The sequence below is a fragment of the Ornithorhynchus anatinus genome, chromosome 1 (assembly GCF_004115215.2).
Source record: "Ornithorhynchus anatinus isolate Pmale09 chromosome 1, mOrnAna1.pri.v4, whole genome shotgun sequence".
Classification (NCBI taxonomy): Eukaryota; Metazoa; Chordata; class Mammalia; order Monotremata; family Ornithorhynchidae; genus Ornithorhynchus; species Ornithorhynchus anatinus.
The window spans coordinates 100257826-100282019 of NC_041728.1; the positions used below are offsets into that span (position 1 = coordinate 100257826).

The 24194-nt window shown below is 46.2% G+C and overlaps 2 protein-coding genes across 7 annotated transcripts in view; one reads left to right on the top strand and one right to left on the bottom strand.

Moving 5' to 3' along the window:
• DAW1 (dynein assembly factor with WD repeats 1) overlaps nucleotides 1-11152 on the top strand; it is a 60235-nt gene extending 49083 nt beyond the window's left edge. For all 3 annotated transcript variants that reach the window (XM_029076377.2, XM_029076381.2, XM_039912484.1), the window contains exons 10-13: nucleotides 1081-1195; nucleotides 2868-2944; nucleotides 9669-9831; nucleotides 10861-11152. In XM_029076377.2, the coding sequence (XP_028932210.1) occupies nucleotides 1081-1195; nucleotides 2868-2944; nucleotides 9669-9831; nucleotides 10861-10895 (390 nt within the window). In that variant the 3' untranslated portion in view covers nucleotides 10896-11152. The remainder of the gene's footprint in view (nucleotides 1-1080; nucleotides 1196-2867; nucleotides 2945-9668; nucleotides 9832-10860) is intronic.
• An 11009-nt stretch (nucleotides 11153-22161) lies between these two features.
• LOC100074016 (SPHK1 interactor, AKAP domain containing) overlaps nucleotides 22162-24194 on the bottom strand; it is an 81581-nt gene continuing 79548 nt past the window's right edge. For all 4 annotated transcript variants that reach the window (XM_029071303.2, XM_029071314.2, XM_029071299.2 and 1 more), the window contains one exon: nucleotides 22162-22832. In XM_029071303.2, coding sequence (XP_028927136.1) covers nucleotides 22689-22832 — 144 coding nt within the window. In that variant the 3' untranslated portion in view covers nucleotides 22162-22688. The remainder of the gene's footprint in view (nucleotides 22833-24194) is intronic.

Sequence of the window (24194 nt, forward strand, 5' to 3'; positions counted from 1 at the left end):
CGGATTATCTTTCTACAGAAATGCTCTGGGCATGTCACCCCCCTCCTCAAAAATCTCCAGTGGTTGCCTATCAACCTCCATATCAAGCAAAGACGCCACACTATTGGCTTCAAATCATTTCATCGCCTTGCCCCCTCCTACCTCACCTCCCTTCTCTCCTTCTCTGTCCCAGCCCACACACTCCGCTCCTCTGCCGCCGCTCACCTCCTCACTGGGCCTTGTTCTCCCCTGTCGACCCCTGGCCCAAGTTCCTGCCTCTGGCCTGGAAAGCCCTCCCTTCTCAAATCTGACAAACAACCATACTTTCCCCCCTCCAAAGCCCTACTGAAAGCTCACCTCCTCCCAAAGGCCTTCCCAGACTAAGCCCTCCTTTTCTTCAGCTCCTCCTCCCCTCCCCATCACCCCAACTTGCTCCCTCTGCTCTAACCGCCCCCCGCCAAGCACTTGTGTGTATATATATGTACGTATCTATAATTCTATTTATATTAATGACTGTTCACTTGATTTGATGTGTATATATCTATAATTCTGTTTATATTAATGCCTGTTTACTTGTTTTGATGTCTGTCTCCCACCTTCTAAACTGTAAGCCCGGTATGGGCAGGGATCGTCTCTCTCTATTGCTGAATTGTACTTTCCAAGCATTTAGTACAGTGCTCTGCACACAGTAAGTGCTCAATAAATACGATTGGATGAATAAATGAATACTAAATACTTGGGAGGATATAATATAACAGATTTGGTAGAACTATTCCCTGCTCACAGTGAGCTTCCAGCCTACAAATCATAAACCTTGTTAAAATGAGTCTTGCGCTTAGATTTGCACACTTTATTCACCCCACCCTCAGATCCAAAGCACTTACATACATATCTGTAATTTATCAATATTAATGTCTGCCTCCCCTTTATGCTGTAAGCTTGTTGTGGGCGGGGAACGTGTCTACCGACTCTGTCATATTATACTCTCCCAAGCGTTCAGTACAGTGTTCTACGCACAGTAAGCGCTTGCTTAATAATACAGTTAATGACTCGAACAGTCTATGTCTTTTGGGGATAAAACATTTTTTCTTTTAATTGCAGCTGTGGGATGTTGTGAATGGGAAAAGCGTGGCAACCTTAACAGGTCATGATGATGAAGTGTTAGACGTCTGTTTTGATTCTACAGGCCAACTAATTGCTACCGCCTCTGCCGATGGTAAGTGAACAATAAAAATATCACGTGTTAGAAAAATATGTTTGTAGAACTTGTGGCCAATTTATTATATCTTTTTTACTGAGAGCTTTAACCAGCTCTCTGCTAGCCTGAATAATAAATTCATTCAATAGTATTTATTGAGCGCTTACTATGTGCAGAGCAAATATTTAGTACCTCTCACTGTCCTCTTATTATGAATGCTCAGGAAGAAGCCAAGGTGGTCTGCTCATCAAAAATAAAGGCACAGAACTCTTGTCGGCTGTGTGACCTTGGGCAAGTCACTTACCTTCTCTGTGCCTCAGTTACTTGATCTGCAAAATGGGGATTGAGACTGTGAGCTCCATGTGGGTCAGAGACTCTGTCCAACCTGATTAGTTTGTATCTACCCCAGCACCTTGTACAGTGCCTAGCACAGAGTAAACCCTTAACAAATGCCATTTAAAAAAGTTAAATCCATGGATTTTTTTTTCCCCATCCAAATTTTTACAGCATGGCGTAGTGGATAGGTTTGGGGGTTTAGAAGAGTGTTGATTAGAATACTATTTCAGGGTAACAATAAGGAGAGACCTAGATTTTACAAGTTATTTGTGATATTTTGTGACTAAGCATAATAAATTCCAAATTTCAGTTTTCAGTCCTTGAACATTAAACATTCCTCTTATGATTGTGCAGGGCCAGTTTCTAAAATTACCTCTCTAGTTTTCAGTCCTCGAGTCTCCTAATGAAGCAGTGTGGCCTAGTGGACTAAATAATAATAATAATAGTGATGATGATGGTATTTGTTAAGTGCTTACTTTGTGCCAGGCACTGTTCTAAGCGTTGGGGTAGAAACAAATTACCTCTGTCCCACGTGGGGCTCACAGTCTTAATCCACACTTTACAGATGAGGTCACTGAGGCCCAGAGAAGTGAAGTGATTTGCCCAAGGTCACCCAGCAGACAAGTGGCGGAGCAAGGATTAGAACCCAGGACTTTCTGACTCCCTGGCCCGTGATCTTTCCACTACGCCATGCTGCACAGGCCTGGGAGTCTGAGGAGCTGGGTTCTAATGCCAGCTCTGCCAATTGCTTGTTGTGTGACCTTGGACAAGTCACTTAGCTTCTCCGGGTCTCAGTTTCCTCAACTATAAATGGGGATTCAATACCTGTCCTCCCTCTTCCTTGAACTTGAGTCCCATGTGGGAGGGACTTTGGATGAGCTTGTTTCTACCCTGGCGTTTGACACATAGTAAGCATTTTTTAAAAAATGATGCAACTGAAAAAGGTGGCAATACATTTTCCTTCTCAATTCTGAGGGGCACCATTTTAAATTGGAAACCAGAAACTGAAATGTTGACCTTGCAGAATAACCAAGACCATGCCTTCAATTTGTTTATCGAAGTAATTTAACATCAATATAGTTGGAAAAATTCTAATTCAAAATCTTGACTATAAATATACCCTAATACTGATTTTTGGCTGTCACATTGGATAAATAATAGAAGAGTTCTGGTATGGGGAGAACAAGAATTCCTTGAAGCCCCCAAGCCATTGTGGAGACCAGACACTTTTTGGAATTTATCTTGACAGATCTCATAGGCAGTTTATATAAATTCCACAACAGAGGAATATAGCAACAAATCGCACACCATTAACAAAATATTCCTACTTAACATATGTTTCTCATTGTTAAAGGAAAAGCAAGGGTTTTTAGTGCTGTTACAAAGAAGTGCATTGCCAAGTTGGAAGGTCATGAAGGTGAAATTTCAAAGGTGAGTTGATATCTCTCTGATCAATTGTGTTTTAAAATAACATCCCAGAACAAAATGTATCTTCCTAACTTTATATGACCCTTTGATTAAAATGAATTCCCTGTGATACTTCAATATTGACTAGTTTTTCTCAATACATAAATTTTTCTAAAACTGTATTTGTTCAACAACAGCACTGGCTGCAGCAGCAGCAACAGTATTTACTAAAACCTACTTTGTGCGTGGAACTCAAGGAAAAATATGATGAGTGAAAAACACTGATTTAAAGATAAGGTTAATAGTTTAAAAATGGTTAGAACCCATCAAAGAGCTTGTAAAGCTTCTTTTTCTGTTTTCGCTGACATTTTCAAAGCCTCGCCTATACAATCAGAGACTCTTTTCAAAGGCACCAAACAAGCTGGTAATTAAATTTGAAGAATAATTCTCTTTTTTTGAAGAGATAATTTTCTCTAAGACAATTTCTCTGTAAAGAATTGGTAAGGTAGTTTTCTGTTTTTTTATCATGAGTCACTAGAGTTTAAAATTCAGATTTGGGAGTAGCCCATACTTAATTGAATCCCACCAGAGATGGGACAAATTGAATCTGGGGTTATAAGAGTTTGCTATAGTTCGGATATGTTTTGAGCCTGCGGAGGGGAGGTGGGGAAGGGAGCAGCATTAGAATCCACACTCCCCTAATTCATTCATTCAATTGTATTTATTGTTTATTGTGTGCAGAGCACTGTACTAAGTGCTTGGGAGAATATGAAACAACAATAAACAGATAATAATGGTGGTATTTATTAAGCGCTTACTATGTGCAGAGCACTGTTCTAAGTGCTGGGGTAGATACAGGGTAATCAGGTTGTCCCATGTGAGGCTCACAGTTAATCCCCATTTTACAGATGAGGGAACTGAGGCCCAGAGAAGTGAAGTGACTTGCCCACAGTCACCCAGCTGACAAGTGGCTGAGCCGGGATTCGAACCCATGACCTCTGACTCCCAGGCCCGAACTCTTTCCACTGAGCCACGCTGCTTCTCTAGTCCACAGAGAGCTTACAGTCTAGGGCAGGGAGTCAGACACTAATGTAAATAAATGAATTACAGATATGTCCGTGAGTACTGTGGGGCTGGGAGGAGGGAAGAACAAAGAGAGCAAGTCAGGGCAACGCAGAGGGGGGTGGGAGAAGAGGAAAGGGGGGTCAGGGAAGTCAGGGAAGGCCTCTTGGAGGAGATGGGTCTTCAATAAGGCTTTGAAGGCAGGGGAGAGTCTGTTGGATTTGAGGAAGGAGGGTATTCTAGGACAGAGGTTGGACGTGGGTGAGGGGTTGGTGGTGAGACAGATGAGAGAGAGGCTAATTATCCCTCCCCTCAGCTGGCAACTCTATTCCCCTCATCTCTAGAGGCCTCAAAGCATACTACTGAGAACCTGGAGCTGGGGGGAGTGGGAGCAGACACGTGCATGTCCTACTGATGGTCTTAAATAAAGCCTCCTCTCTACTAGAGGCCTGCTCAGAAATTTGGACCCTGAATTGCTTAACAGGTGGCAGAAGCAGGATTCAGTTGCACCCTCTAGACTGTAACTTCGTTGTGGGCAGGGAATGTGTCTGTTATATTGTTGTATTGAACTCTCCCAAGCTCTTAGTTCAGTGCTCTGCACAGAGTTAAGCGCTCAATAAATATGACCGACTGACTGCCTGGCCCCGGGCACCCCAGCAGAATGTTTCTTGGCTTTCTGCATTGGTGGGCAACATCAGCCTAGGTAGCAGAATCGGGTGACAGCTTTTAGTTCATTCATTCACTCAATCGTATTTATTGAGCACTTACTGTGTGCAGAGCACTGTACTGGTTCATTGACGGAGACCTCTGTGTGTAGGATTTCCCAGGTAGGGGCTCGTACGTAATCTCCGTTTTCTTCAGACTTATTTCCAGAACATAGTGGCGTCTGAATCTGCAGAACAATTTATAATCATTTGCCTGTCGTATGTGTGTTGTGTGCATACACGTATGTGCCGCTAGAACACAGTTATCTGCATAAAGGGTAAATCAGAAAGACTTCAAAAGTGACTCACAGCCTGCTTAGACTATGAGCTTGTGGTGGATAGGGAATGTGTCTGTTATAATTGTTATAACAATTATATATTGTGATTACATATTATATTATTATTGTTATAATTCTCTCCCAAGCACTTAGTCCAGTGCCGTCCAAATTGACCAATCCAATTGACTGGAAGTTTCCCAGTGGATTGCAAACACATTCCAACTCTGGATAGAGCAGACTGTGAGCCCCATGTAGGACCTCGTTATCTTGAATCTATTCCAGCGCTTACTACACTGCTGGGCACATAGTAAACGCTTAACAAATACCACAGTCATTATTACTATATGAAATAAGAAGAAGAAAAGAATTCTACAAAAATTTAGTTGTTCAAAGGAGTACCAACAGCTGTTACAATGTCTGATTTCAATTGCTGGAGTCGGTATTGACACCCAAACGTTGACAAAAGCAGTAATGATTTCTTTTACTCAATGACTGTGCCAAACACCGTCTTCTACCTGCCGAACAAAAACATACAGAATCTCCCGCAACCTAAACTGTGCTATCTTACTATCATAGGGCTGCTGACAAAACTTTAAGATACACCAATCACGGCAGCTATGTACGGGCTGTGGACCGTACAAAGTGTGTACTGAAACATCCCAATCTCTTATTGGTTATGCAACGACTGAATGAGAAAGTGACCTTCCAACCACCAAGACTGGTGAAAAAACTAGACTCACAGACTATGAAAGACAACTGCAAAGGGAAGTAGCATGGTCTAGTGGATAGAGAACAGGCCTGGAAGGCAGAAGGACCTGGGTTCTGATCCTGACTCCGCCACTTGTCTGCTGTGTGACCTTGGGCAAGTCACTTCACATCTCTGGGCCTCAGTTACCTCATCTGGAAAAAGGGGGGGGTTAAGACTGTGATCACCATGTGGGACAGAGACTGTGTCCAACCTCATTATCCTGTATCTACCTCAGGGCTTAGCACAGTGCCTGGCACATGATAAGCACTGAACAAATACCATTAAAAAATCCTGCAGAGCAGGATTAATGTTACCATTCTTATTCTTATTATTATGGTATTTGTTAAGTGCTAACTCTGTACCAAGCACCATTCTTACCACTGGAATAGTTACAAGGTAATCAGATTGTCCCATGTAGGGCTCCCAGTCTTAATCCCCATTACACAGATGAAATGATTAAAGCACAGAGAAGGGAAGTGACTCGCCCCAAGGTACACAGCAGACAAGTGGAGGAGCTGGGATTTGAACCCAAGTCCTCTAACTCCCAAGCCCTGGCTCTTTCCACTAAACCATGCTGCTTCCCACTACTTATTATACTCACCCAAGGACTGAATATGGTGCCCTGCACCCCGTATATGCTCAATAAATATAATTTGATGGCAAACAGCTACACAGCAAAGAGCTCTCCAATCCAATGTAAGCGATGAAGGAGAATTTCTCCTTTTACCGGCTGCCAGATAATCATCCAAGCGTCGGACATTGTCAGGCAAAAACACCCAGACTGGTCTGATGCAAGTGACTTGGAGGCAAAAAGTCTCCTTGCAACCCAACAGTACTGCACTAACAGAAATCTAGAGAAGAAATTTAGAGAAGCGGCGTGGCTCAGTGGAAAGAGCCCGGAGTCGGAGGTCATGGGTTCGAATTCCGACTCTGCCCCTTGTCAGCGGTGTGACTGTGGGCGAGTCACTTCACTTCTCTGTGCCTCAGTTCCCTCATCTGTAAAATGGGGATGAAGACCGTGAGCCTCACGTGGGACAACCTCATTCCCCTTTATCTACAGTGCTCTGCACATAGTAAGCGCTTAAGAAGGTGAGAGGGGTCCGAGGCGCAGGTGGAGGGGGGTGGCACTTGCGAGGAGGGAGGAGATCTCCTCTGAGGATACTGCAGGGAAGGATGGGAAAGTAGGGGAGGGGGTCGTTGGGGGGGAGGGGAGAGGCGGAGGGGTGACTTTGGGGAGCTCAGACCTGATCGTGTTGATTTTCGTGAGGAAATAGGTGGCCAGATCATTAGGGGTGAGAGATGGGGGAGGGGGAGGAACAGGGGGCCTAAGGAGAGAGTTAAAGGTCCGGAACAATCGGCGGGGGTGACGGGCATGGGTGTCGATGAGGGAGGAGAAGAAGCTTTGCCTGGCGGAGGAGAGGGCAGAGTTAAGGCAGGAAAGGATAAATTTGAAGTGTGTGAGGTCGGCTCGGTGCTTGGACTTTCGCCAGCGGCGCTCAGCAGCTCGAGCATAGGAGCGTAGGAGGCGGACGGAGGAGGTGATCCAGGGCTGTGGGTTAGTGGCGCGAGAGCGGCGGAGGGAAAGGGGGGCGAGAGAGTCGAGATGAGTAGAGAGGGTGGAGTTGAGAGCGGAGACCTGATCGTCGAGAGTGGGAAGAGAGGACAGGGCGGCAAGGTGAGGAGAGATGCTATTGGAAAGACGGATGGGATCGAGAGAGCGGAGGTCTCTGTGGGGCAGTAGCGAAGATTTGCAGGGGGAGGGAGTGTGAGAGATGAGGCAGGTGAGAAGGTTATGGTCCAAGAGAGGGATTTCAGAGTTGGTGAGTGAGGAGATAGTGCAGCGGTAGGAGATGACAAGATCGAGGGTGTGACCGAGTCGGTGAGTGGGCGCGGTATGGTGGAGGAGGAGGTCGGCAGAGTCGAGGAGGGATAGCAGGCGGGCGGCAGAGGAGTCGTCGGGTACATCCGTATGGATGTTGAAGTCTCCAAGGATCAGAGTGGGCAGAGAGAAGGAACTTCTATTTTTAACCACTCAATCTCCAAGGGCTCCTTCCCCTCTGCCTTCAAACACGCCCACGTCTCCCCCATCCTAAAAAAACCCGCTCTTGACCCCACTTCCCCCTCCAGTTATCGTCCTATCTCCCTTCTACCCTTCCTTTCCAAAATCTTAGAACGAGTCGTCTACAATCGATGCCTAGAATTCCTTAACTCCCATTCTCTCCTAGACCCCCTCCAATCTGGCTTCCGTCCCCTCCACTCTACCGAGACTGCTCTCTCTAAGGTCACCCGTGACCTCCTTCTTGCCAAATCCAATGGCTCCTACTCCATTCTGATCCTCCTTGACCTCTCTGCTGCCTTTGACACTGTCGACCATCCCCTCCTCCTCCATACCTTATCTCACCTTGGCTTCACGGACTCTGTCCTCTCCCGGTTCTCCTCTTACCTCTCTGGCCGATCATTCTCGGTCTCCTACGCCGGAGCCTCCTCCCCCTCCCATCCTTTAACTGTTGGAGTTCCTCAAGGGTCAGTTCTTGGCCCTCTTCTGTTCTCCATTTACACTCACTCCCTCGGTGAACTCATCCGCTCTCACGGCTTTGACTACCATCTCTACGCAGATGACACGCAGATCTACATCTCCGCCCCTGTCCTCTCCCCCTCCCTTCGGGCTCGCATCTCCTCCCGCCTCCGGGACGTCTCCACCTGGATGTCGGCCCGCCACCTAAAACTCAACATGAGCGAGACTGAGCTCCTCATCTTCCCTCCCAAGCCCGGTCCGCTCCCAGACTTCTCCATCACCGTGGATGGCACGACCATCCTTCCCGTCCCGCAGGCCCGCAATCTCGGTGTCATCCTTGACTCGTCCCTCTCGTTCACCCCACGCATCCTATCCGTTACCGAGACCTGCCGGTTTCACCTCTACAATATCGCCAAGATCCGCCCTTTCCTCTCCACCCAGACGGCTACCTTACTATTACGGGCTCTCGTTATATCCCGGCTAGACTACTGTGTCGGCCTTCTCTCTGACCTCCCTTCCTCCTCTCTCGCCCCGCTCCGGTCTATTCTTCACTCCGCTGCCCGGCTCATCTTCCCGCAGAAACGATCTGGGCATGTCACTCCCCTTCTTAAACAACTCCGGTGGTTGCCTATCGACCTCCGCTCCAAACAAAAACTCCTCACTCTAGGCTTCGAGGCTCTCCATCACCTTGCCCCTTCCTACCTCTCCTCCCTTCTCTCTTTCTACCGCCCACCCCGCACGCTCCGCTCCTCCGCCGCCCACCTCCTCGCCGTCCCTCGGTCTCGCCTTTCCCGCCGTCGACCCCCGGGTCACGTCCTCCCACGGTCCTGGAACGCCCTCCCTCCTCACCTCCGCCAAACTGATTCTCTTTCCCTCTTCAAAACCTTACTTAAAAATCACCTCCTCCAAGAGGCGTTCCCAGACTGAGCTCCTCTTCCCCCTCTACTCCCTCTGCCATCCCCCCTTTACCTCTCCGCAGCTAAAGCCTCATTTTCCCCTTTTCCCTCTGCTCCTCCACCTCTCCCTTCCCATCCCCACAGCACTGTACCCGTCCGCTCAACTGTATATATTTTCGTTACCCTATTTATTTTGTTAATGAATTGTACATCGCCTCGATTCTATTTAGTTGCCATCGTTTTTACGAGATGTTCTTCCCCTTGACGCTGTTTAGTGCCATTGTTCTTGTCTGTCCGTCTCCCCCGATTAGACTGTAAGCCCGTCAAACGGCAGGGACTGTCTCTATCTGTTGCCGACTTGTTCATCCCAAGCGCTTAGTACAGTGCTCTGCACATAGTAAGCGCTCAATAAATACTATTGAATGAATGAATGAATGAAAGCGCTTAACAAATACCAACGTTAAATCTACCTCACGACATGCAAATCAAGTTAGGGAGCGTTTGAAGTCTTGAAATGATACTTTGTGTTGCATTTCCTTTTGCAGATTTGCTTCAATCCTCAAGGTAGTCGGCTCCTAACAGCCAGCTCTGATAAAACGGCTAGAATTTGGGACCCTCAGACGGGACAGTGCCTTCAGGTTCTAGAAGGGCATACGGATGAGATTTTCTCGTGTGCGTTCAACTACCAAGGCGATATTATAATTACAGGTGAGTTCTAGGTAACACGGTGATCCTAGTGCTTGCTTAATGTTTCTCAACACTCATCAGGACCTTTTAGATTGGGAGAGTTATAAAGGAGCAGTATCTATCTGAATATGGTTTAAATTATAGAGAAGGAGCACGGCCTAGTGGATAGAGCATGGGCCTGGAAGTCAGAAGATCCTGGGTTCTAATTCTGGCTCTGCCACGTGCTTGATGTGTGACCTTGGGCAAGTCACTTTACTTCTCTGTGCCTCAGTTACCTCATCTGTAAAATGGGGATTGAGACTGTGAGCCCCTCTTGGGACTGTGTGCAACCCCATTTGCTTGTATCCACCCCAGTGCTTAGTACAGTGCCTGGCACATAGTAAATGCTTAACAAATACCATTATTATTATTAATAAATGTCTGTCTCCCCCGCTAGACTATGTTCATTGTGGGCAGAGAACATATCTGCCAACTCTGTTGTATTGTACTCTCCCAAGAGCTTAGTATAGTGATAAGCACTCAAAAAATATCATTCACGATGCATTAAGTTTTGATACGGGAGCCCTAAAATGAAAGGGATTTTTGAGAATTTTAACTCCTGATGATGATGATATTTGTTAAGCACTACCTATGTGTCAAGCACTGTTTTAAGCACTGGGGTGGATACAAGTAAATCACGTTGGACTTAAGTCCCTGTCCCCCATGGGGCTCACAGTCTTAGTAGGAGGGAGATAATCATATTTTGATCCAGTTCCTACTCCCTGCACAAAAGCTAATGTCTTTAGAAACTGTGGTCAGTCTTCTGGGGTTTGGTCCTGTTGATTAATGCAAAATGTAGTTAATGAAAGCTCAGTACCCTGAAAGAGACCATTCAACTTCGACTGAGCTTTCGTTCACTCTCAGGGAACAGTCGGACCCTTGGGGGCAACTGGTTATCTGCTCATTCATAATTCACCGGCGGGCAAAGAAGATTATTGATGTGACAGATAAAGTGAAGGTGACATAAAGAGAAAATTAAAAATAACTTATTGATCTCTGTATCGTTGCTAGGTAGCAAGGATAACACCTGTAGACTGTGGCGCTGAGAGAAGAACGCAGACTTCTCAAATATCAAGAAAGTCTTTTCGATGCACCTTTTATTTTCTCTTTTCAGTGTTTCTCCCGAGTAGGTATTTAGCTTGACAGGTACGACTGTTAAAACTGCTAAAGTAGGTTAGGTGGTTGGCTGAATATTAACTGACTGATATTGCTAAGAAAATAAACCAACTAAATATTTTGACAGGTATCATTTTTCTTTGAATTAAAAAAATAAATACCAAGAGATTAGATTAAAAGAAAAAAATGAGCCATTGTATGTCTTATATTTTCTGTGGGCCCGGTTGTGACGTACATTTTTTTACTCAGTGATGTTTTAGATAAAAAATTTCTGCCTATAGAGTGGCTAGCCACATCTCCCCTGTATTTTGAAAGGAAGAGATAAAGCAGTTCTAGGGATATCCCCTCCATCCCCCTAAGTAGAACACTTGAATTGGGTACCCAGGAGGAGGGCAAAAGTTTGGCGCCCTACTCAGGCTGGGCACCCTTGCCTCTTGTGAACCCTTCTGGGGATGGAGGGAGGGAATCTCCTCTCCCACTCCCTTTTGTGTCACCCTGACCTGCTTCCTTTGCTCTTCCCCCCTCCCAGCCCCACAACACATATGTACACAGCTGTAGTTTTATTTATTTGCACTGATGTCTTGTTTCCCCCGTTCTAGACTGTAAGTTTGTTGGGGGCAGGGGATGTCACTGTTTATTGTTGTATAATAATAATGTGGGTGTGGTTAAGCGCTTACTATGTGCAGAGCACTGTTCTAAGCGGTGGGGGAGATACAGGGTAATCAGGTTGTCCCACATGAGGTTCACAGTCTTCATCCCCACTTTACAGATGAGGGAACTGAGACAAAGAGAAGTTAAGTAACTTGCCCAAAGTCACACAGCTGGCAAGTGGCAGAGCTGGGATTCGAACCCATGACCGCTGACTCCCAAGCCCGTGCTCTTTCCACTGAGCCACGCTGCTTCTCCGTACAAGTGTCTAGTACAGTGCTCTGCGCACACTAAGTGCTCAATACATACGAATGAATGAATGAAAGATGGTGGGGCAAACTGGGAACCAGAATGGTGAAGCCCTGATGTCAGAGCCTCCCTTTGCCATCACAAAAGGCCGGGGAGGGTTGGAGAAAGAGGGAAGAAAGGAGGAAGCCTGCAGTCCCCAGTGCTGTTTCTGGGTCCCCACGCTTAGGGCACAACGCAGCCTTGTGCCAAGCCATCTGGGGCACCTCTGTGGCATCCGAGAATGACCACCACAGCAGATGAGGGAGGCAGGGTAGGGTGGGGTAGCTGCTGCTGGGGAGTGCTGGCTCTGGCAATCCCCGTTCGCAGCGGCATAGAGTAGTGGCTAGAGCACGGGCCTGGGAGTCAGCAGGTCATGGGTTCTAATCCCCTGTCTGCCGCTTATCTGCTGAGTGACCTTGGGCCAGTGGCTTCACTTCTCTGGGCCTCAATTCCCTCATCTGGACAATGGGGATTGAGACTGGGAGCCCACAGGGGACAGGGACTGTGTCCAACTAGATTTTCCTGTATCCATCCATCGCTCAGTACAGTGCCTGTCACATAGTAAGCACTTAACAAATACCATTATCTTTATTATTATTATTACAGTGAATAACTTCGGAACCAAATTCCGGGCACTCCCGTGAATCCAGCACATCCAACCACTTCCCTCTCAGGTCCCTGAAGCTGGGGATTGGGTGTGCAGTGAGGGGTCAATTGGATGGCCAGCCGGACGCGAGTGTGTATCCCAGTGTGGGAGGAGGAGAAGCTCTTTGCATAGGCAAGAGCAGCTGATTAATTAATTAATTAATTAATTCATTCATTCATATTTATGGATGCTTACTGAGTGCAAAGCCCTGTACTAGGCACTTGGGAGAGTACAGCGTAACAATGTGCCTGTCCTCCCCACTGTGCTGCTTCATCCCGATATGATTATGGACTTGGGCCCGCATTGCTTGATTGCGGTTCCCTTCTTATGGACAGGGAATTCACAATGTGGGGTCTTGAGACACATAACAAAATACGATTTAATACTTAGTGATAAACATTATGATTGTGCTGCTGGTAAATACTAGGTTAAATATTTCTGAAAACGATTCTCTCCGTACAATGAGAGTTTAACCTATATTGAAGTTGGACTTTAAATAGTGAAGTTTGAAAAAAATGAACTGATTAAAAAGGTTAGGGTTGCACTTACTCTATCATTTAAAACAAATCACCTGTAGTAATAAAGTTGTATGATTAAGTACGTAAACAATTTTCTTTAGTATTTTTCTATATGTTTGTGTCAGCGGTACAGATGTTTAAAATTTGTACAGAATACATTTTCTCCAAGGTCATATGTGGAAGCAAAGAAACCTTAGGTTTCCAAGGTTTTTACAGAACAAACTCAGAGATCGATGGTATTTATTGAGTGCTTACTGTGTGCAGCGCACTGTACTGTCTGGGAGAGTAAATACAACAGAGTCGACAGGAACGTTCCCTATCCGTAAGGAGCTTAGAGCCTAGAGGGGGAGACAGATATTAAAATAAATTACAGGTATGTATGGAAATGAAGCCGTGTGGCGTAGTGGAGAGAGCACAGGCCTGGGAGTGTTGTTATTATTAGATAATTATTAGATAATCTCAGCTTCTCTGCTTGTCTGCTGATTAGACTGTAAGCCCGTCAAAGGACAGGGACTGTATCTGTTACCAATTTGTACACTCCAAGTGTTTAGTACAGTGCCCTGCACATAGTAAGCACTCAATAAATACCATTGAATGAATGTATGACCTTGGGCAAGTCACTTAACTTTTCTGTGCCTCAGTTCCCTTAGCTGCAGAAGGGGGATACAATAACTGTTCTCCCTCCCAATTAGACTGTGAGCTCCATGAAGGATCTGATTATCTTATATCTACCTCAGAACACAGTACAGTGTTTGACACATACTGGAAAATCGAGAAGCAGTGTGGCTCAGTGGAAAGAGCACGGGCTTGAGGGCCAGAGGTCATGGGTTCGAATTCCAGCTCTGCCACTTGTCAGCTGTGTAACTGTCGGTAAGTCACTTAACTTCTCTATGCCTCAGTGACCTCATCTGTAAAATGGGGATTAAGACTGTGAGCCTCAGGTGGGACAAACTGATCACCCTATATCTCCCCCAGCGCTTAAAACAGTGCTCTGCACATAGTAAGCGCTTAACAAATACTAACATTCTTATTAAATACCAAAGTAGTTATTACTGTAGTTACATAAGTGTTGTGGGATTAAGGATGGAGTGAATATCCAGTGCTTAAAGGTCACAAATCCAAATGCAAAGGCAGAGTAGAAGAGAGGAGGAGTAGAGGAAATGAGTGTTCAGAGAGGGCCTCTTGGAGGAGGTATGATTTGAAAGTGCGGAGAGTGGTGGTCTGTCTCATATGAAGGGGGAAGAAGTTCCAGGCCAGAGGGAGGACTTGGGCAAAGGGTCAGTGGCTAGACAGATCAGATCAAGGTACGGTGAGTAGACTGGTGTTAAAAGAGCGAAGTGAACTTGCTGAGTTGCGGTAGGAAATCAGTGAAGTTAGGAGGGGGAAAGTTGATTGAGTGCTTTAAAGGCAACATTTAGGAGTTTCTCTTTGATGCGGAAGTGGATGGACAACCACTTTGGAGGAGTGGACTAAACATCTCGTTAGAAAAATTATTCAGGCAGTACAGCGATGTATGGACTGGAGTGGGCTGAGGCAGAGAGGTCAACGAGGTGACTGATGCAGTAGCCAAGGCCAAGCCAAGTAAGCGCTTATCAAATAACGAAGTAAGCGCTTAACAAATGCCAACATTATTATTATTATTATGATCAATGGTTGGATCAGGGTGGTAGAGGCTTGGAAGGAAGAAAGTGGATTTTAGTGATGTTATGAGGGTCGAACTGACACGATTAGGTGGCAGATTGAATATGTGGGTTGAATGAGAGAGGAGTTGATATTGCCAAGGTTATGGCCTGGTGATACAGGAAGGATGGTGGTGCTGCTTGCCTTCAGTGATGATGGAAAAGTCAGGGGGAGGACAGCATTTGGGTAGGAAGAAAAGGAGTTCTGTTTAGGACATAGGAAGTTTGAGGTTTCAGTGGGACATCCAAGTAGAGATGTCCTGCAGGCAGGAGGAAATGCAAGACTGAAGAGAAGGAGAAAGGTCGAGGCTGGAGATGTAGATTTAGGAATCATCTGCGTAGAGATGGTAGTTGAAGCCCTGGGACCGAATGAGTTCTCTGAGGGAGTGGGTATAGATGGAGAATAGAAGGGGACCCAGAACTGAGCCTTGGGGGACTCCCACACTTAGGGGGAGGGAAGCAGAGGAGAAGCTCACAAAAGAGACTGAGAACGAGCCGCCAGAAAGATAGGAGGAGAACGAGAGGAGGACAGCGTCAGTGAAGCTAAGATTAAATAATGTTTCCAGGAAAAGGAGGCAGTCCACAGTGTCGAAAGCAGCTGAGAGGTCGAGGAGGATTAGGATGATGCGCATACTTATTGTATGAAGAGCAGTGTAATAATAATAACTGGGGTATGTGTTAAGGGCGTACTATGTGACAGGCACTGAACTAAGCGCTGGGGCGGATACAGGAAAATCGAGTTGGACACAGTTTCTGTCCCATGTGGCGCTCACAGTCTCAATCCCCATTTTCCAGATGAGGTAACTGAGGTCCAGAGAAGTGAAGTGACTTGCCCAAGGTCACACAGCAGACAAGCGGCAGAGCCAGGATTAGAACCCATTACATTCTAACTTCCAGGCCCGTGCTCTATCCACTACACTAGTCTGCTGTACCGTTTGGGAGAGTACGGTAACAGAGTTGGTAGATGTGATTCCTTCCCACTGGAGCTTACAGTCTAGAGAGGGAAACATTCACTAAAATAACTTACAGATGGGGAAAATAGTAGAGAAAAGAATATATGCTTAAGCAGTGTCACCTTGGATGACCCCAACGGTTCATCCAGACCAATTTTCTGTCTCTGACAGCAGCATCAAAGGGAGAAATAGTGTCAAAGATTTCCATCTCTACTAGAGTTTAGAGGTAAACCATTTAACACCTTATCTTTTCCAGTTGTCTTTCATGTTTGAAGTTGATGCTACTTTCAAAAAGATTCTACCCATGCTAAATTATATCACCGTGGGCAGGGAATGTGTCTGTTTATTGTTATATTGTGCTCAGCACACAGTAAGCACTCAATAAAGATTGATTGAAAGATTACAAGCCTCTAGATTACAAGCTCTTTGAGGACAGAGACCAAATGTTTAGTACAGTGCTCTGCACACAGTAAGCGCTCAAATACGATCGACCAAATGTTTAGTACAGTGCTGTGCACACAGTAAGCGCTCAATAAATACGACTGATTGAATGAATGAGTGCCAATTGTATTGTACTCTCCCAAGTGCTCAGTACAGTGCTCCGAACACAGCAAATGCTCAATTAATACCATTGATTGTGAATGTAGCTGAAAGACCTACACCAATCTGACACTCCATCCCACCATGTGGGCCTGTAAATCAATCTTTGGTATTCCCTGAGCACTTACTGTGTGCAGAGCACTGTACTAAAAGCACGGGAGAGGACAGTACAACAGAATTAGTAGATTGCTCTCTGTCATACTGACGGGTTTGCCTCCTGCGTTGTCTGCCACTAATTTTGAAGCCAGCTCTTGGCTTCCTCTTTCTGAAGTGTCTTTGCTTAGAAAGCAACTTTCTCGCTGCAGTCATCTCCTAAATTTGCCTCCGGAGCAACTTGTTTGAGCCTGTGCTTCCCGAAGCCTTTAAAATGCCTATCCTGCCCTCTCTGCTCATGTGGGCTCCTTTCACGTCCCCACAGAGAAGCCATTTGGCCATATTTGCCGTCGTCATCCCTCTGCCTCATGCTTCCAAAACAGCAAAGCTCTGCTCCTTGTGGGCAGGGAACATGTCTACCAACTCTCTTTCAAGCGCTTAGTACAATGTTCTGGCGGAAGCAGCATGGCCTACTGGATAGAACTTGGGCCTGGCGGTCAAAGAAAGTCCTGGGTCCTAATCCCAGCTCTACCACTTGTCTGCTGTGTGATAAGATCTGTGCCTAAATTACCTCATCTGTAAAATAGGAATTAATGAGTTTTTCAATAGCTGGGCTAACGATGGGTGGTGGGGAGGCACAGGTTCAGAGTGAGTAGGAAAGCTGCGTAGCCTAACTCTCTGAGGGGAGGACAGGCGAGGTGGGGTGAGATTTTGAGGGGACATGGAGAAAAAGAGTATGAAGAAGCAGTTTGGCCTCCCTTCTCTCTTTCTACCGCCCACCCCGCACGCTCCGCTCCTCCGCCGCCCACCTCCTCACCGACCCTCGGTCTCTCCTATCCCACCGTCGACCCCTGGGGCACGTCCTCCCCCGGTCCCGGAACGCCGTCCCTCCTCACCTCCGACAATCTAATTCTCTTCCCCTCTTCAAATCCCTACTTAAAGCTCACCTCCTCCAAGAGGCCTTCCCAGACTGAGCTCCCCTCCCTTTTTTCCTTCTGCTCCCTCTACCCCCCCCTTCACCTCTCCTCAGCTTAACCCTCTTTTCCCCCCATTTCCCTCCGATCCTCCCCCTCTCCCGTCCCACCCCCTCAGCACTGTACTCGTCCGCTCAACTGTATATATCTTCATCACCCTATTTATTGTGTTTAATGAGATGTACATCACCCTGATTCTATTTTTTTGCCATTGTTTTTATGAGATGTTCTTCCCCTTAACTCTATTTATTGCCATTGTTCTTGTCTCTCTGTCTCCCCCGATTAGACCGTAAGCCCATCAAAGGACAGGGACTGTCTCTATCTGTTGCCGATTTGTACATTCCAAGTGCTTAGTACAGTGCTCTGCACATAGTAAGCGCTCAATAAATACTATTGAATGAATGAATGAATGAAAGAGTACAAGCCTGAGAGTCAGAGGCCCTGGGTTCTAATCTCCGCTCCACCACTTGCCTGCTGTGTGATCTTGGGCAAATCACTTAATTTCTCTGGGCTTGTTTCCACAAGTATAAAAGAGAGTAAATATCCCTTCTCCCTCCTACTTAGTGATCCCCATGTGTTTTAGGGATCATGTCTGACCTGATTGTTTTGCATCTACCTTAGTGATTATTACAGTGCTTGGCATAAAGTAAGTGCTTAACAAATACCATTTATCATCATCATCATTATTATGAGAAGGAAAGAGGGGAAGGGAAGACCAGAAAGTCCCAGGTACTCACCCATTTGTTTTTCTCTTCCTCCTCCTCCTCTTTCTCTTCTGCCATAGCCGATTTTCTGGTTTGCACCCGTCACCAGGCCCGTCACCAGGAATGGGCATGAGACATTCCTCTCACCCCCCACGATGGGCATGAGGCATTCCTCTCACCCACCACGCTGCAGCCTAGTAGGAGGAGCCATCTTTGTGCCTCAGGCTTGCCCCATCTGCCCAGGGGGCCGACTGGGAATGGGATAGGGTCAGCCCCCTGGAGCCGCTGCAGTCGGGGCCATCCCACAGGGCCAGACTTTGCCACTCTTAGCAGTGGCCATGAAGCAGGGTGACACGTGAGGTGTAGAAGTAGGTGGCAGGAGTCTCTTGCACCCAGCGAGGACTAAAATAATGGTGAGCGGCTGCGGTCATGTCTTCCTCTTCTTCCTCCCAGAATGGGGCAAGAGATGAGCCGACAGATGGTTCCTCCCTGGCTTCAGGAGTGGGGGGACACTAACCCTGATGGCCCACCCAGTCCTAAAAATCTAAGGAGCTGAGGTTGGTATTTGTTAAGTGCTTACTATGTGCAGAGCACTGTTCTAAGCGCTGGGGTAGACACAGGGGAATCAGGTTGTCCCACGTGAGGCTCACAGTTAATCCCCATTTTACAGATGAGGGAACTGAGGCACAGAGAAGTGAAGTGACTTGCCCACAGTCACACAGCTGACAAGTGGCAGAGCCGGGATTCGAACCCCTGACCTCTGACTCCCATGCCCGGTCTCTTTCCACTGAGCCACGTTCATAGCTTGGCTTCCCAAGTGCCATCTCCATGGAGGCAATCACTCCCCTCACCACCCCCATCAGGCTGGTACTTACGTTCATTACTGTTAGATGCCAACTAGGAAGCAGCTTGGCCTAGTGGAAAGAACATGGGCCTGGAAGTCAGAGGACCTGGGTTCTAAACCCAGTTCCTCCCACTTACCTCCTGTGAGACCTTGGGTAAATCATTTAGCTTCTCTGGGTCTCAGTTCCCTCATCTGCAAAATCGGGATACAACTTCACCCGCCTTCTTAGCAGCGTGGCTCAGTGGAAAGAGCATGGGCTTGGGAGTCAGACGTCATGGGTTCGAATTCCTGCTCTGCCACTTGTCAGCTGTGTGACTGTGGGCAAGTCACTTAACTTCTCTGTGCCTCAGTTATCTCATCTGTAAAATGGGGATTAAGACTGGGACCCTCATGAGGGATAACCTGATTACCTTGTATCTACCCCAGTGCTTAGTACAGTGCTCTGCACAGAGTAAGCGCTTAACAAATACCAACATTATTATTATTCTTAGACTGAGTCCCATGTGGGACCTGTCTTGTATCTACCTCAGCATGTAGTACAGTGCTTGGCACCTAGTAAGTACTTAGAAATACCTTCATTATTATCATTATGGTTCTGTTAGTGAATCATGGTGAATCACCACAGTAAGCAGAGAAACTTGGTTCTTTTTTGCAAAAATATGCATTCCTTTAGAGCATCTTTAATAATAGTAACCATAATAATGGTATTTAAGTGCTTACTATGTGCCAAGCACTGATCTAAGTGCTGGGATAGATACAAGGTAATCAGGTTGTCCCATGTGGGGCTCGGTATGAATCCCCCTTATACAGATACGGTGACTGAGGCACAGAGAAGTTAAGCAGCTTGCCCAAGGTCACACAGCGACAAGTGGCAGAGCTGGAAGAACCAACATCCTCTAACTCTCAAGCCCATGCTCTTTCCACTAAGCCACGGTGCATCTTTAGTAAGTCCTCAAAGCCTTATGAGGTACTGGTTGACCTAATCCAACGAGAAGAGAGCAATTACAGTAGTCTCCTTGGATCGGCTCACTTTCCACACGGAAACAACCAAAAATAATCACCAGCATTATATTTAGAAAACAAAGATGACTAACTCTATTACACAAATTTATTTCTGTTTAAGTTTGCAACATTGAGCACAACATATGAAACTTCATCACACTTCTACTACTGAGCCATATTGTTTGTGCTTTGTAGAATCAGTCCATATGTGTTCTAACACAGCAAAAGTCCACGTTCTCCAAAACAAGTCTTCGTTTGTAAAGAACTCACCCGAAGCCCCCATCCCTGTATGCGTGGGAAAGTGGAAAGGAGTTGGGGGTGGGTTCAATAAACAGCCACCATTTCAATAGATGGGCCCACCCCTAGGCTGGGAAAGATTGAGAATGGAGAAGAGGAAGCTCCTCCCGCCCCCTTCCCTGACATTCAGAGGCCTCGGGTCTAGACCCCGAGCCCAGTGCAAAGTGAGAAAACTCACCCTCTCGTGGTCTCCCGGCCAAGTCCGGACCCGAAAGTCAACTGAGCCAGGTTCACTTTTTGGTTGAAAGCAGCTCTGTCCAGGAGCTGGTTAAAGAATCAACACCCCCCTTCCACCAAACGAAAGCACTTTTGGTCAGTGACGCTAGAAATCCTCATGATCGAGTCCATTGTGGAGTTGGTAACTGATTAGATTTTGAAAAGAATCCCTTAAAGGAGATCAAGGAGAGAGAGCTTTTTTTTGGGGGGGGGGGTCATTTTAGAATGGGAATAAAAGGACACGTAGGAACAAAAAGGGATTTCATGATAACTGGGAGTCTGCCTCTCCCTCCCAAGAGTCCCCATGTCAGCCTCTCCTGACCTAGATGCTTCTTCAGGATCTATTGTGGGAACAGCAATTCTGCTGCCTCACCTCTCTGATCCTCCTTCTGATGTAAGAGCTCTTGCGGAAGCAGAGTGGCCTAGAGGATACAGCACAGGCTTGGAAGTCAGAAGGGCCTGGGCTCAAATCCCCCCTCTGCCACTTGCCTGCTGTATGACCTTAGGTGAGTCATTTAACTTCTCCATGCCTCTGTTACCTCATCTGTAAAATGGGGATAAGACTGTGAGCCCCACGTGGGACAGGGACCGTGTTCAACCTGATTAACTTGTATTTACCCCAGCGCTTAGGCCAGTGGTTGGCACATAGTAAGCACTTAAATACCATTTTTTTAAAAGAAGTGGAGAAACCCTGTGGACGTCAACCCCTTGGGTGACCATCTTGTCTACTCTGTTCTCCCCCAGTGTAGCTTTCAGCTGCATTGAGGACCTTTTCTTCCTTCTCCCCTCTCCCAGAGAATAACCCCTCATCAGCCAATCAATCCTTCATTTATGGGAGAAGAGGCTCAAGTCCACACTCCGAAAGTAAGTCCTTGATCTCCTTGCACTGGGGTGGGAAGAACATCATCTCCTTCCATTTTCTACTCAACCCAGAGTAGCTGCCCCTACTTAGACTCAAAATGGCCTCTCCTCCTCCTACCTGGGCTAAGGGAACTCAGGTTCTCTGTATATATGTGTATATGGCTCTTTTCAATCCTTAATTGAAACCAATTTCAATATTTTCCAAAAAATAGTGCAAAATTATATTTCAGAAAAATCTTAGAGAGTTTCAGTTGTTGTCATGAAAATCAAAGCTATAGTACATTTCTTGTATTGTCAAGAGAACCCAGCCGGAAGTCTGGCATTTTTCTAAAATTATTTAGGAAAGGTTAATACTGCTGTTTTAGAGAGCAGCACATGGCAGTATTTATTGAACTATCAAATTTGACATTGCCTTTTCGGAATCAAAGCCGAGCTCTTGGAGGAGGAAGGAAAATGGAAAACCGTCTTCTTTGGTCCAAAGACAAATCATCAAAAAAAATTAAGTAGGACCAAATCAAACCAAAATCCTTGAAAATTCCAGAAATGAAAATCAGCCAAATTAAAAGGCCATCTACTCATGGAGAACAAGGTGGAAAGTCTTTCTCTTTTATTAGTCTTTTTCAGGAGCCTAGATGGTTTGCTTTTAAATTGCCTTGTTTTGATGTGATCTGCTTTGCAGTAGCAGCATGGCCTAATGGAAAAAGCATGAGCCTGGGAGTCAGAGGACCTGGGTTCTAACCCCCCACCTCCACCACATGTCCACTATGTGACCTTGGGCAAGTCACTTCACCTCTCTGGGCCTCAGTTACCTCATCTGTAACATGGGCATTAAGACTGTGAGCCCCACGTGAGACATGGACTGTATCCAACCTGATTAGCTTGTATCTACCACAGCGCTTAGTACGGTGCCCGGCACACAGTGAGTCCTTAACAAATACTGGTAAAAAAAAAGTCACGGAACCCCAACAATCACAATCTTAAAGGATCAAAGACATGAGTATCGGTGTTTACAAAATTCTCTAATCCAAGATGTTCAATTTCTAGTTGATTCGATGATTCTCACAATCAGGGACACTTAGTAATGTAGCTGATTATAGGACAGGGGAGTTCCCACAGTCTCCTTGGTACCGGGCCTAGTCACACGCAAGCATCCCTGCCCAAGCCCAAAGAATTTCTCTCTTCTATTTTTTTCTCCCACGCTATTTCCAAACATCCCCATAGTTTCTGATGAAATCAACACCGCGATTTCGCTTTCCTCAGGGCAGAGCTGTGGAACGGACTTAATGGCAGATTTCTTATAGTTCTGCTAATGTTATGTAATGTTTTCAAAAATTTATAGCATTACACAAACCATCGTAACCGAAGCTGGAAGAAAAGACGACTGTAAGCGGCGGGGTGTCTTATCCCAGTTCAAGGAGCCAGTCGAAGAGACTTGGGGTCTGGGCTTGGTTTTCCTCCTGCAACTTGCAGTACTGGACCACGGAGCGGAATATGTCACCCACTTTCCAGGACTTCCGATGAACCAGCTGCACGACATCTAGGAACTGATAAAAAGAACAATATTAGGGTGCCTGACTTAAAGGTGGTTCTTTTGGGGTTTTAAATCAATGCCAAGCCTTCAAGTAACTGCAGAATTTAATCTGGATGACGGAGAGATTTATCCATATTCCCAAGATTTATTCTCTTTCTTGAATTAATCAGTGGTATTTATCGAGCACTCACTGGGTGCAGCACATTCATTAGTTCAATTGTATTTATTGAGTGCTTACTGTGTGCAAAGCACTGTACTAAGCGCTTGGCGGGAGGTATATACAACAGAGTTGGTAGACACGTTCCCTGCCCACAATGAGCTTTTGGTCTAAAGGGAATATCTGGATCGTTGTTCCAAATTGTGTTTCTTTTGGCTGTGATAACATCATAAATCAAAGATCAAATATCAAAACATATCACACATTTCAAATTTATCAACAGGGAGTTTCGGGAAGGTATAGGCATGAAGGGGGCAAATTAGAGAGTCAGTCTGACAGTTACGCTTGGTCTGGAAGTAATAATAATTGTGATATTTGTCAATCACTTACCATGTGCCAAGCACTGTACTAAGTGCTGGGGTAGATACAAGGTAATCAGTTTGGACACAATCTCTGTCCCATATGGAGCTCCCAATCTTAATCCCCATTTTCCCCATGAGAAGCAGCGTGGCTCAGTGGAAAGAGCCTGGGCTTGGGAGTCAGAGGTCGTGGGTTCTAATCCCAGCTCCGCCACTTATCAGCTGTGTGACTTTGAGGCACAGAGAAGTTAAGTGACTTGCCCAGTGACCTCATCTGGAAAATGGGGATTAAGACTGTGAGCCCCACGTGGGACAACCTGATCACCTTGTATCTACCCAGCGCTTAGAACAGTGCTTGGCACATAGTAAGGACTTAACAAATACCAAAATTATTACTTTCAGATAAGGCAACTGAGTCACAGAGAAGTGAAGTGACTTGCCCAAAGGTACACAGCAGTCAAGTGGCAGAACCGGGACTAGAACTCAGGTCCTCTTGACTCTTAGGCCCATGCTCTATTCATTCACTCATTAGTATTTATGGAGCACTTACTATGTGCAGAGCACTGGACTAAGCACTTGGAATGTACAATTCGGCAACAGATAGAGACAATCCCCGCCCAATGACGGGTTTACAGTCTAATGGGGGAGACAGATGGACAAAAACAAGACAATATAATCACGATAAATAGAATCAAGGGGATGTACACCTCATTAACAAAATAAATAGGCTAATAAAAATATATACAAATAAACACAGTGCTGAGGGGAGGGGGAAGGGAGAAGGGGAGGGGCAGAGGGAAAGGGGGCTTAGCTGAGGGGAGGTGAAGGGGGGAAGGGGGAGGGAGCAGAGGGCGAGCAG